This window comes from Notamacropus eugenii, chromosome 1 (genome assembly GCF_028372415.1).
Source record: "Notamacropus eugenii isolate mMacEug1 chromosome 1, mMacEug1.pri_v2, whole genome shotgun sequence".
NCBI lineage: Eukaryota > Metazoa > Chordata > Mammalia > Diprotodontia > Macropodidae > Notamacropus > Notamacropus eugenii.
The window spans coordinates 482,521,461-482,535,062 of record NC_092872.1 but is presented as its reverse complement, the minus strand read 5'-3'; the positions used below and the strand labels follow the sequence as shown (position 1 = coordinate 482,535,062).

The 13,602-nt window shown below is 38.6% G+C and overlaps 1 protein-coding gene across 3 annotated transcripts in view; it reads right to left on the bottom strand.

The window, feature by feature from the left end:
- The window catches only part of ABL1 (ABL proto-oncogene 1, non-receptor tyrosine kinase), a 218,909-nt gene that overhangs the window by 83,397 nt on the left and 121,910 nt on the right, over positions 1–13,602 (bottom strand). The window contains exon 2 of one of the 3 annotated variants that reach the window (XM_072632733.1): positions 8,374–8,457. The exons of the other annotated variants lie outside the window; for them this stretch is intronic. Within the exon in view, the coding sequence (XP_072488834.1) occupies positions 8,374–8,457 (84 nt within the window). The remainder of the gene's footprint in view (positions 1–8,373; positions 8,458–13,602) is intronic. 3 annotated transcript variants of the gene reach the window in all.

Here is a 13,602-nt window from a genome sequence, read left to right as displayed (position 1 = left end):
CAACCAATGGATAATTCTTGAAACTGATACAAATATATCATTTGCAAAAGTACACACCTGCCTGGGCAAGAGTATCTATACAACAATATCTTCTTTCAAATTTTGACCTTCACAGATCTCACTAAGTCATTTAAAAGGAAAAGGTCAACATTTAGATGTTAACCATACAAATATCTAACAAAATTCAGGCTGAGAATATACCATATAGACAAAAATATGGTTTTCTCTATGAAATGCAACTGACTAAAAAAGCAGAAATATCAAAAAATAGAAATTTTGTAAAACAAATACAAAAATGCACAATTCCTGTTCCTACAAAGCCCAGGGAGCCTGATGTAAGTCTGTGAGTCTTTCTCTTGTCATTAAGAAGGGAGCTGAAGCTCTAAGAGGACCTAACTATACTTTTTCCATTTACTTCAATATTTCATCCTCTAATCTAGATGATCGACCCAATATTCTGAAGGTCTTCCTTTCCTGGTTGATAATATCCTAAAAGCAATCTCTGTAACATAACTTAATGAAATATGTTCTAAAACATCACTTCATTTTTTAAATTCTATTTTTAATTAATTTTTAGTTTTCAGTATTCACTTCTATAAGATGTGTGTGAATCCCCCCAAGATGGTGTGAATCTAATACAGGCTCTACTTACACATTCATATTAAACATATTTTCATATTAATCATGTTGTAAAGAAGAATTAGAACCAATGGGAGAAACCACAAGAAAGAAGAAACAATAAAGAGAGAGAGCAAACAGTCTGCTTCGATCTGCATTTAGGCTCCATAGTTATTTTTCTGGATGCGGACAGCATTTTCCATCATGAGTCATTTGGAATTATCTTAGATCCTCTTATTGTTAAGCAGAGATAAGCCTATCAAAGTTAGTCATTGCACAATGTGGCTGTTACTGTGTACAATGTTCTCCTGGTTCTGCTCACTTCATTCAGAATCAGTTCACGTAAGTCTTTCCTGGTTTTTCTGAAGTCCACCTGCTCATCATTTCTTATGGAACAATAGTATTCCATCACATTCATATACTATAACTTGTTAAGCCATTCCCCAATTGATGGAGATTCCTTCAACTTCCAATAAGAATTGGAGGCTACTACATAAAGAGCTGCTATTAATATTTTTGTACATGTGGGTCCTTTTCCGTATTTTTATGATCTCTCTGGGATACAGACCTAGAAGTGGTATTGCTGGGTAAAAGGGTATGCACAGTTTTATAGCCTTTGGGCACAGTTCCAAATTGCTCTCCAGAATGGATCAGTTCACAACTCCACCAACACCGCATTATTGTTCCAGTTTTCCTACATCTCCTCCTTGATATCCAGTTTGAAATATGCATTTATCATTCTCCTGTTTTGTCATGTTAGCCAATGTAATAGGTATGATGTGGTACCTCAGAGTTGTCTTGATATGCATTTTTTCTAGTCAATAGTGATTTCAAACATTTTGTTCATATGACTATAGATAGATTTCTTCATCTGAAAGCTGCCCGTTCCAGTCCTTCGACCATCTGTCAACTGGGTATCACTTCATTTTTAACCAATTCTAATGATCATAAGGCACCAAGCCCAATTCCCTTGTTTTACAGAAAAAGAAAATGAGGCCCAGAGAAGTGAAATGTCCTGATAAAGGTCATAAACTAATAAGTTTTGAATCCAGGTCGTCAAACTCTAAATCAAGTATCCTTTTAAAAAATTTACTGCTTTTTTAAAAAAGCATTTCTATGTTTATCTCTTCCTTCACCCCCCCTCTCTGTAACAAAAAGAGTTAAGCAAGTGTGGATACACTACTGCATACCCCCCAAAGCCCCAATAATCTTCTACTGAGAGAAAAAACATGTTTCATCAGTCTTTTGATTAATGTTAGTTATTTACCTTAAACTGAATTTTTATTTTTTAGTATTTTCTTTCCATGAAATATGTTTCTTGATCCTGGCTTTCTTCACTCTACATAAGATCATACAAATCTTCCTGAGTTTTTCTGAATGATTCAAATTTGTTCTTTCTTTCACAAAAAATGCTATTACTAACAGGGGATCTTTCTTCTTCTGCCTCAATCCCTCTTTAACCTCATTTTGTTATGTGCCTTGTAGTAGCTGAACAGCTGGTTCAAAGGGTTCAACAAATTTAGTGCCTTTTCTTGAAAATCTCCAAATTGTTGGAATGGTTGTCCCAGCACAAAGGTCTACCACCAGTACGTGTTAAGAACTCCTGTCTTCTATAACTCATTTAGCATTGGTGTGTGGAGGTTTTCTTTTCGTTTGCCAATTTAATGTGAGGTGAAACCAGTGTTGTTACAATGTTCATTTCTCTTAGTGAAAATCAAGTATTCTTTTCAATGCAATGAAGTAGAATGGTAGGATTCAAATCAAAGGAGAGCCAGAACATTTAATAAGTGGCCACTATGTGCTAGCCACTAAAGATATGCAAGAATAAAACTATTCCTACTTACAAATAACTTACATTTTAAAGGGGAAGAAAGTAAGTATCTATGTAAGTATAAACATATGAGATACCAATAAATACAAAATAGTTATACCCAAAAGAAGTCTGGGAGGGAGAGTACTCTCAGCTGGAGGAGATCAGGAAAGGTTTTATGTAGAAGGTGGTACTTGATATCCTGAAGACAAGGACTCTCTAAGATAGAGATAAAGGCCTGGGGGCAGAGAAGCCAGAAGGAAGGGTTATAAGTGAAGAACTCAGAGAAGGTCAGTTTGCAATGCAAAGTGCAGGAGAAAGAGTAATGTCCAACGAGGCTGGAAAGATAGTTTGAGATTAGGTTATGAAGGGCTTTAAAAGATAAACAGAAAAGTTTACATATTATCCTACATCCAATGAGAAGCCACTGGAATTGACTGAGCAAGGGAGTCACATGGTCAGATCTATGCTTGGAGGTAGTATGGGTTGGAATGGGAAGAGACCTGAGGCAGGGAGATCAATTAGAACACTATTTTAATGATCTAGATGAAAGGTGATGAAGGCCTGAACTAAGGTGTTAACTATGTGAATAAAAAGAATCTAGATGTGAGAGATATTGCGAACAGAGAAAATGGCAAGCTTTGGTAACTAAATGGGTATGTTGGATGATGAACTGAATCATGAAGAATGATGCCTAGGAGACTGGATAGACTGGATAACCTGGGAGACTGGAAAGATTCCTTCCAGAGAAATGAAGAAGTCTGGAAGGGGGAAGTGTTGAGGGTGGGGAGGTGATTTTCAACATTCTGAGTTTGAGATGTTTCCTAGATATCCAGTTTGAAATATGCATTAAGCAATTAGTGATTCAGAACTTCATCAAGGTCAGGAGAGAGACTTGGCATGAATATGTATGTGTGTATACACACACATACACATGTATGTATATAACACATCTGTATGTATATGTCTAGATGTGGATATATGGGTTCATGTGCATATACATGTATGTGTGTTGGTATACATTTATATGTATATATGAGTCATCTGCATAGAGATAATCATTAAACTCATGGGAGCTAAGACAGTGTGTACAGGGAGAAAAGACAAGGGTCTAGGACAGAACTTTGGAGAACACCTATAATTATATGGGTGACAGAAAGACAAAGCAGACTGAGAAGTGGTCAGACAGGTGAGAGGAGAACCAGGCGAGAGTAATATCACGAATGCCCAGAGAGGATAGAGTATCCAGGAGAAGAAAGTGGTCAACAAAGTTAAATGTAGCAGAGAGATAGAGGTTGGGAACAAAAAAAAGATTGTAAGATCCGCTAATCAGGTAATCACAGACAATTTTGGAAAGAGTATTTTCAGTTAAGTAATGAAGTCAGACGGCAGATAGCAAAGGACAGAAGAGTGAATGAGAGAAGTAGAGACAGCAAATATAGTTTTTTCACAGACTTTGACTGAGGAAGGAAGGAAAGATACAGAACTTGAAGGAATGAGAAGGTCCAGTGAAGATTTTTTTTATGGATGGGAGTGAGGGGTTGAGCATGCCTTTGAAAACAACAGAAAAGGAACCAGTAGATAGGGGAAGATTGAATACTTAAGAGGGAGTGATGATTGAGTATACAATCAAACTGCTACAGAAAATTGGAGGGAATGGTATCAAGTACAGATGTAGAAGAGCTTATCTTGACAAGGAGAAGGGCCAACACTATGACAGACACTGGGGAAGAGAGAGTGGAAAATAATATCAAGGAGTTTGAGATAAAGAGAATGGGAGAAAAGGGAATTCAACAAGTATAGCTTTGATTTCTTCAGGGAAGTAAGAGGTATGGTCCTTAAAGCAGGCTTCAGGAGAGAAGAGAAGGTGTTGAAAAATTTCTGTAGGAAGTGACATAGGAAATCAATTAAGAAGAAATAAAAGAACTACTTTATGACATTAAGGGACCAGATGAAATTGGTGTTATGAATCTATGATGTAACCTAAGTGGTATGGTTCTTCATTGCTTAGCACAGTGACTGGAACATAAAAAGAGCTTACTAAATGCTGACTGACTGAATCCAGCTCCATTCAACAATGAATAGTGTTGGTGGTCCTAATCCAGGACTGAGTTTTAGCAAGAGATATATTTGAAGTATGACTGAAGAAGACTTCTTAGAGTCTTCAAATTTTTATAATTTTAAGGCATTTAGAGTTAAGATCTATTAAAGAAAATAACCTGGATAATAACTTGCTTATCAATAACCACAATTTATGAATTATAAGCATCAATGTGACACAGAGAGAAATGAGAAATAGAACAATTTATACAATAACAATATTGTAAGAAAAACAATTCTGAAAGATTTAAGAACTCTGATCAACACAATAACTAACTATAATTTTAGAGGACTCATAATGAAAAACATTATTTGTTTCGTTCTTGACAAAGAAGTGATGGACCTCAGGGTGCAGAATGAAGCATATATTTTTGTGGACATGGCCCATGGGGGAATTAGTTTTGCTTGACTATGCATATTTGTTACAAGAGTTCAGCCTTCCCCATGGGAGGATGTAGGAAGGAGAAAAGATAGATTTTTGTTGAGTGAAAAAAAACTAAAATTCAATTTAAAAAGAGAAAACTAAAAAAAAAGTTGACATCAGAAAAACAAGTAAATTTCGAAAGTTCTAATTCAGTCAACCAACAAGTTAACAACTGTAAAAATCACTGAGTGTTCAATACTGTACCAGGCACTGTGGAAATTTAAAATGCAGAAACATTTATGGTCCCTACCAAGAAAAAAACATCTATTCATTCTTCTAGTCATTCTCTCCCCACTTTGTCTATAGTGGTTCTTGTTGAAATCCACAATATTTTAATTACATGTTTGGAGAGCATAACACAGATCAATGGAAGATTTTTCCTCTATACTACTCTCCTTTCCTGGTATGCAAATAAATTAAGAGTATAAATGAAATACTGTACTTATCTTCCTGAAAGCTTAGTTCTACAGGCTCCAAATACCAGTAGCCAGTCTTTGCATTTCCGGATGGAGGACAATGCTTGGGGATTTCCAGCAGGAAAAACAGGATACTAGAGAACTACATGATTTTAAATGATTAGGAAATAGCAGTAGCTTAAATGAACATTTGCATTTAGTTACTCTCCATGAATCCTTCCTTAAGACTGGGTTCAACAAATTTGCTCTGGATCAAGAGCCAGCTCTCAAATTTAAGGATCAAAACAATTTTTCAGTTTCAAGGAAAGACAAACAAAAATGTTGGGTGTAAGAAAAGAGATTATGTTAGAATCAAGTATTATAAAATGTTATATCAGGAAGGGACTTTAGAGGTCATTTGGCCCAACTCTGATATTTTACAGATGAGGAAACAGAGGCATTGGAAAGTTAAATGCCTTTCTTAAGATCACAATGCTAGTTTAGTGACAAACCTGGAAATAAAACTCAGGTCTTGCCACATGATCTCGCTACAGGTTCACAACCTCAAATGGAAACCGAAATTGATGTCACAAATTATCTCCTTAAAGGCATTAAAAGATTCTCTGAAAGCCTGAAAGAAGTTGCTGATCATATCTTGCCAGGTTTTCTTCTTGGGAAACAAACAAACAAACAAAAACCAGAAAAAAGCATTCTTCTTCCCCTCCTTCAAATTACTAAACTTCAATTACATACAAACAGAATCAACCAATAAGTATTTACTAAACGTCTACTATACATTAAGCATACTCGGTATATATGTAGGCACAGAAGCACCTCAAGGTACAACTCATTGGAGGAGAACAAATAAATATCTCTAAGCCTATAATGAATATATACAAGATAGTTTTGGGAGGGTGAGTACTATCAGCTTGAAGGATCAGAAAAGATTTCATGTAGAAAATGGTTCTCGAGCTCAGTACTGAAAGAAATATTGGAATCTAAAAGGTGAAGGTAAGAAATAGCGCCTTTCAGGAATGAAAAACACCCAGAACTTCAAAAGCTTTTTTTTTCTTCACAAAAACTATGCTAAAAATACTGAGTAACAAAACAAAATTATTAGGACTAATGACTTGAGAGTCCAGGTTTCAATAAACTGTGCCTTAATAGGATACAGACCAAATACAGAAGCAGTACAAATTATCAAGCTTAGACAACGTAATTTAAAGGTATAGAAAATCAGTCCCAACAAGATTCAATCACTGGTTCACTGAACTCTTTCCTCTGATAAACAATCCTTAAATCATAGAACAGAGTTGGAAGAGATCTAGCATCTATTCTAATCTGAATTTGAATCCTCATTATAATATCCTTCATAAAGAGCCATCCAGCTTCTGCTCCAGACACTCTACTAAGCACTAAAAATATTAAAAAATATATATAAGTAAACAGTACCTACATTCAAGGAATATACAATTATATAGACAGGATTGTGATCTAGAGAGGAGTACAACACTTACACAGTAAGCATAATACACAGTGTAAGACATGAAGGGGAAAAGGGAAAAATCAGAAAAAGTATTTTTGGAAAATTTGAAGAAAAGGAGGCAATGACAATTAGAATGATTTGAGGAAGGCAGAGGTAGAAACTGAGATCTCCTCAAAGAAAGATCAGAATTCTGAAAGGCTTACAATGAAGTGAATGTATTCTAGGTATGAAAGTCAGCTTGTTCAAATGTGGGGGGTGGATGCTAGGGGGGAATACATCAAATTCAGAAAACAACAAGTTTGCTTTGCATATCACATAACAAAATATGGTTAGAAAAGTAGGTTGTAACCAGATTACAAGGAGTTCTAAGGACAAGGCTGAGGAATTTACATTTTATTTTAGAGATAATACTGAAAGTTAAACCTGAGTGGGACACTGTCAGACCTTGTTCATGGAATAGCAAAGAAGTCAGTGTCACTGATAAAAGAATATGTAACAAAGAGTAAGGTGCAAGAAGACTGAAAAAGTAGAAAGGGGCTAGGTTATGAAGGGCTTTAGATGCCAAACAGAAGAGTTTGTATTTGATCTCAGAAGTGATAGGCATCCATAGGGTTTACTAAGAAGGCAGATACACTTTGTTGGACCTGCACTTTGGAAAAATCACCTTGGTGCCTGAATAGAGGATGCCTTAAAGTAGGGAGACTTGAGGCAAGCAGACCCACCAGCAGGCTACCACAATATTCTAGGCATAGGGTGATGAGGGTCTGGTCATAGTATCAAAAGAAAAGGGGATGTATTCAAAGGATGTTGCAAAGGTGAAACTGACAGGCCTTGGCAATGGATTGGATATGGGGGATGAAAATTCTACCTTCTTCCCAGAGTCTAAAATCATCATCTCTTATGCTTCAACTAGAGTTCCTATAATTGTGCTGATCTTTCCTTTGATTATAACCTACTGAAAAAGGGCTTTATTGTCACTGGCATTCATCATGATCCTTAGGTCAGTCTTGGTTTGTCATACTAGAATCATTCTTATATGACCATACTATTCTTTTATATTCATCTTCAGTTCTGCCCTTGCTTTAATTTTCTGCCCATTTTTACTGTGCTAGTCCACTTCTGACAAACAGGTAGGATTCAGACTATGGCACAAGATGTCAGACACAGTCTATGTGTTGGCTGGTTTTGTTTAACTGTTTGTTACAATGGGGGTAAGAGGAAGACCAGTGCTATACAAATAACGTCAAGAGATCTAGAGAAAAGCCTCTAGCATGTTGGCTATACCCCTTGTAGAACACATATGAGGCAAGAGGTGAATAGGATAGGCAGCCATGGTTTCAGAGGTAGGGATGAAGATATTGTAAACATAGCAAAAAGACATAATATACAATATTTTATATATACATATATATCACAAAATAACTGTACTATAAAAAGACTTCAATAAAACAGAAAAGAAATGAGTTATAAGGGAGGAGCCAAGATGGCTGAGTAGAAAGACACACATATGCTAGCTCCTAACCCACAGCCCATAAAATACCTGTAAAGAAGAACTCCCAACAAATTCTAGAGCAGCAGAAACCACAGAACAACGGAGCACAGGAGATTTCTGTTCCAGAGAGACCTGAAAAACCAACGGAAAAGGTCTGTTGCACAATGGACCCGGAGCGGAGCCCAGCCCTGCCTTGGCCACACAGCACCAAGGGGAGCAGATCCGAGCAGGCTTCAGGGACAGAATCTCCAGCAGCAGCGCAGGTCCCTCCACACACAGGCGCCAAAGGTCAGTGAGAGGGTCTTTTCAGCTGGCCGAGAGGGGAGCAAGGTGTCCCCATGGCTCAGGCCCCCTCAGGAGGCAGCAGCAGAAGTAGCAGCAGACAAGAGCTCCCAAAGCAGGCAGGAGCTCACATCCATTTTTGAAGGTCTCCTCATAAACCCCTGGAGGAAACTAAGCCCTGTGTGGCAGCTCTGCCCCAACCTGAGCAGCTGAACTTTAATTTCACACTGAATAGCAGCCCCACCCCTGCCGAAAGCCCTGAGGCTGGGAAGCAGCATTTGAATCTCAGCCCCCAAGCGCTAGCTGGGCAGATCTGGAGGCGAGGTGTGTGTGGAGAGGAAACTCAGAAGTCAAGTAACTGGCTGGGAAAATGCCCAGAAAAGGGGGAAAAAAATAAGACCACAGAAGGTTACTTTCTTGGGGAACAGGTTTCTCCTCCCATCCCTTCAGATGAGAAAGAACAAGGCATACTGTCAGAGGAAGTCAAGGGCCCTCCCTCCAAAGGGGACTTAAACTTGGCTCAGGAAATAGAAGATCTTAAAAAACAAGTTAGCAGCTTACTAAAGGAGAACCAAAAAAAGACTGAGGAAAATAGCAGCTTTAAAAAGAGGCTAACTCAATTGGAAAAAGAGGTCCAAAAAGCCAATGAGAAGAAGGAGGTTTTAAAAAGCAGAATTAGCCAAATGGAGGAGAAGGTTCAAAAGCTCACTGAACAAAATAATTCATTGAAAGAGAGAATTGAGTCCAGGGAAAAGAATGACTATGAGTTAAACCAAGAAGTTAGTAAACAAAACCAAAAAAAATAAAATAAAATAAAAGATGAGGTGAAAACTCATTGGAAAAACAACTGACCTGGAAAACGGATCCAATTTAAAAATTATTGGATTATCTGAAAGCCATGATCAAAAAAAAAGAACCTAGACATTATCTTCAATAAAATTATCAAGGAAAACTTCCCTGATGTTATACAATCAGAGGGCAAAATGGATATTGAAAGAATTCATCGATCACCTCCTGAAAGAAACCCAAACAGAGAAACTCCTAAGAATATTGTGGACAAATTTCAGAGTTCTCAGATCAAGGAGAAAATACTGCAAGCAGCTAGAAAGAAACAATTTGAGTACTATGGAAATACAGTCAGGATAACACAGGATCTGGCAGCTTCAACATTAAGGGATTGAAGGGCTTTGGAGTAGGATATTTCAGAAGTCAAAGGAACTGGGATTGAAGCCAAGGATCACCTATCCAGCATATCTGAATGTAACACTTCAAGGGAAAAAATGGACATTCAGTGATAGAGATAAATTTGAAGATTTCATGTCGAGGAAAAGACTACATCTGTATTTAAAAATGTGACTTTCCAAGACAAGAATCAAGAGAAGCATGAAAAGATAAACGGGGGGAAAGAAAAGAAAAATCATAAAAGACTCTCTAAAGCTGAACTGTTTCCATTACTACATGGAAAGAAAATATTTTTAACTCGAATCTTTTCTCAGTATTTGGGTAGCTGGAGAGATTGTACACACACTCACACACAAACACATAGATAGACAGTACAGGGTGTGTTATATCAGAAGAGATGATATCCACATACACACACACACACACACACACACACACACACACACAAATAAAGAAATAAAGAAAATAAAATAAAAATTAAGGGGTGAAGGAGGAAAATACCAGGAAGAGGAAGGGAGTAATGAAACAGGGCAGGCTATAATTCATAAAAGAGATAAGAAAAATCTTATTCAATAGAGGAGATAAGGGAGAAGAGGAGAGGGAGAAAAATAAAGCTACTCTCCCCATGTGTGGCTAAAGGAGGGAATAACATGCTCACTAAATCTGATATGAAAATTTATATCACACCACAGGAAAGTATAAGAGAAGGCAACAAGTGGAGCGAAGGGAATGTTAGAAGGGAGTAAATGAGAGAAGGGAGTCACTAAAATAAATGGGAGTAAATGGGAGAAGGGAATCACTAGAAATAAACATTTTCAAGAAGGGACAAGGTCAATTGCAGGGGGGAAAATAAGGGGGATAGGGTAAGTCAGGGGGCAATATAATTAGTATTACATAACATGATTACTATGGAAGTCTTTTGCAAAACAACACATATTTAGTCTGTACTGAATTGCTTCCCTTCTTAGTGGGGCTGGGGGGGAGAGAAGTTGGAATTCAAAGTAGTAGAAACAAATGTTGAGAATTTTTACTGCATATAATCGGGAAATAAGAACTACAGGGACAGGGGTATGGAAATTTATCTTGCCCTGCAAGAAAAGAAGGAAGATGGGGATAGGACAGGGGTGGGGTGTGATGGAGGGGAGGGTACACTGAGGGAAGGAGCAACCAGAATGCAAGGTATTAGAAAATGGAGGGAGGGAGGTGATGGGGAGAAAAATTGGTCATGTTACAAAGTGGGGTAAAAGCAACTAATATTAAAACAATAGACAATTAATTACTGAGAATAAATCAATGACATCTTTAGTTTGGAAAAAAGAATTTCAGTCTAACTTTCCAAGAGAAAGGTAACCTCTGATAAAATTTGGCATTGATGGAAAAGTCAAGGTTTTAATGGTAAATTCGATTTTATGATTGCCATTTAATCAGGAAATAGAACATGTATAGAAAGACATGTAAGCTACTTAAGACTTGCCTAAAAGATGTTCCTTAGCCAAAGTGAAACTATAATCATATTTTAAAACTAGTTATAGGAACATGCCATTTTTAGATGCTATGGGACTATTAAGTGACTGTTCTTCTGAGTCTAACTCCAGGTATGGGAAGCAAGAAAGGTGACCAGAGCCTCCATTACATGATGCCAGTATGCTCATGAGATGCTGGTATGAACTGCAGAGGTGATCTCAAGGGAAGGGTGGGAGAGCAGCTGTTCAGCATGGGCTGAGGTGGGATTCTCCAGACTCAATTTCCCCACTGACACCTGGCAGACTTTAAGCCTGACTGAATGCAAGCAGACAATCTACTCCTGCCTGGAATAGACATGAAGTTGGGGAGATATCATATCCCTGCAATGTCCCTACTCTTGGTGGCAATTTCCTATAGTCAAAAGGTTTGTAAGCTTAATACCAGATCTATTCAATTATAGATTATGGGTATGGGAATATCCGAGGTTGTCTAAAATTAAACTATTAGGCATATGACTTTAGACCAACAACATTAAGTTAGGGTCTTTTTATTCTTAGTAATATTGTGGAGACAATTAGATCAAGAGATTGTGAAGTTAGCAACATAAATATTATCTGTGTCTCAGTTGGCTTATGTTTAAAAAAAAAATTCTTTTGTGGTCCATATTGTAAATGCTTTAAAAAGATGTATCACCTGACCAAAAGTCTGAATTGCTTTATCTGTTATAAACTGTGTTAAAAATAAATTTTAAAATGAAGAAGAAGAAGAAATGAGTTACTAGATCGGCATTAGTCTCTTTTGGTAGGTCGCCCATTTCCTCCTCATCGGAATAATTTGCTAGTCAACAAAAATGTATTAAGCCCTGACTATGGGGGTATGAATGCAAATAAAAACAAAGATGGAGTTTACAATCTAATGGGGGAATAGAACACAAACAAAAATGCTGGGGGGGAGGACAGAAAGGAGAAGAAGGTACTTGATGTGGGGCATGATGGAAAGTTTCAAAGAAGTTCAACAACAGTGTAGCTGGTAGGAAATGAGGAGAAAAACTGGGCTCAACCCCCTCTTTAAATAGAGACCTTGGAGCCCATGGCCCTGCCCTGCAATCAGAGGATACAGATGAGAAGTAAGGACCAGGGAGAGTCAATCTTACAGTATAATGAAATTTCTCAGTGATGAGTTTCCTGGGGAAGGAAGGATAGAGAGCTCCGGTTCCAGGAGCCAAGATGGAGGAGTGATTGGGAATTGTTATCTCCCTCCCCTTGTTGACCTTGATGAGCCCAGAGAATATCTCCCCTGGAAAAACCCTGCAACAGTGGAAGCAGCTGAAGGGATAAGCAGACTCTTAGGATGTGAGACTAGGAAGATCGCTAAGAAGGGTTCCTCTTGCTGTTGCTGAAGGGGACCAGTGCAGGATCAGAGCTGTCCCAGACAGTCCCACCTCAACATACCACAGAAGATCCTGAACCCCATGGGTTGAAGCAGTAACTGCCAACACCAGGACCCCAGGCATGCCTCAGCACCCCAGGGGAATCAGGAAGATACTAGTGCAGACGAGATCATCAACTGCTGAGCTTGCCTATGCTCTAACTTAGCAGAGGAGACCTTCTGTGGCCAGACTGCCCCTCTCCCACACTTAATGAGCTAGCTCCAGGGTAAATGCGGGAAAATCCAAAAAGACCTCACCTGGCCTCTGCTTCCCAACACCAGACAGCTCAGGACCAGGTAAGCTACAGCATATTAGCTTCTAGCTGAAAGAACCAGAGGCCACGAAGGTTTTTTCAGCTGACCAGGAAAGGAGGAGGGCCTTCCCATAGCTCAGGCCTTAGGCAGTGGCTACACAGGCCACATCTGGCAGGCGGCAGCAGTTCCCACAGCAGCCCCTACAGCAACCCGCATCCATTGTTGGATTGTAAAAACCCTGGGGGCACCGAGCAGCCCATTTTTACCTCAGCCCTGTGTAGAGGCTCTGAGGGAGCTGATCTTTATCTCACACTGAATGGCAGCCCTGCTCATGCAGCTTATCTGAATCTCAGCCCCTAGTGCTGGCTTGGTGGAACTGGAGGCCACGTGGCTATGGAGAGGAAACTGCTAAGATTCTGGGCACAAAAATCTCTTCCTCAACCCAGACCAGTGTACACACTTGATCGTGCCACCTTGGAGGAACTGAGATCTTACAAATTCCCAGAGTATACCCTACTCTTGACAAAAGACCCAAAAGTCAAGTAAGTGGTTGGGAAAATGCCCTAAACGGGGAAAAACATAAGACTATAGAAGGTTACTTTCTTGGTGAACAGATATCTTCTCCCATCCTTTCAGATGAGGAAGAACAATGCTTACCATCAGGGA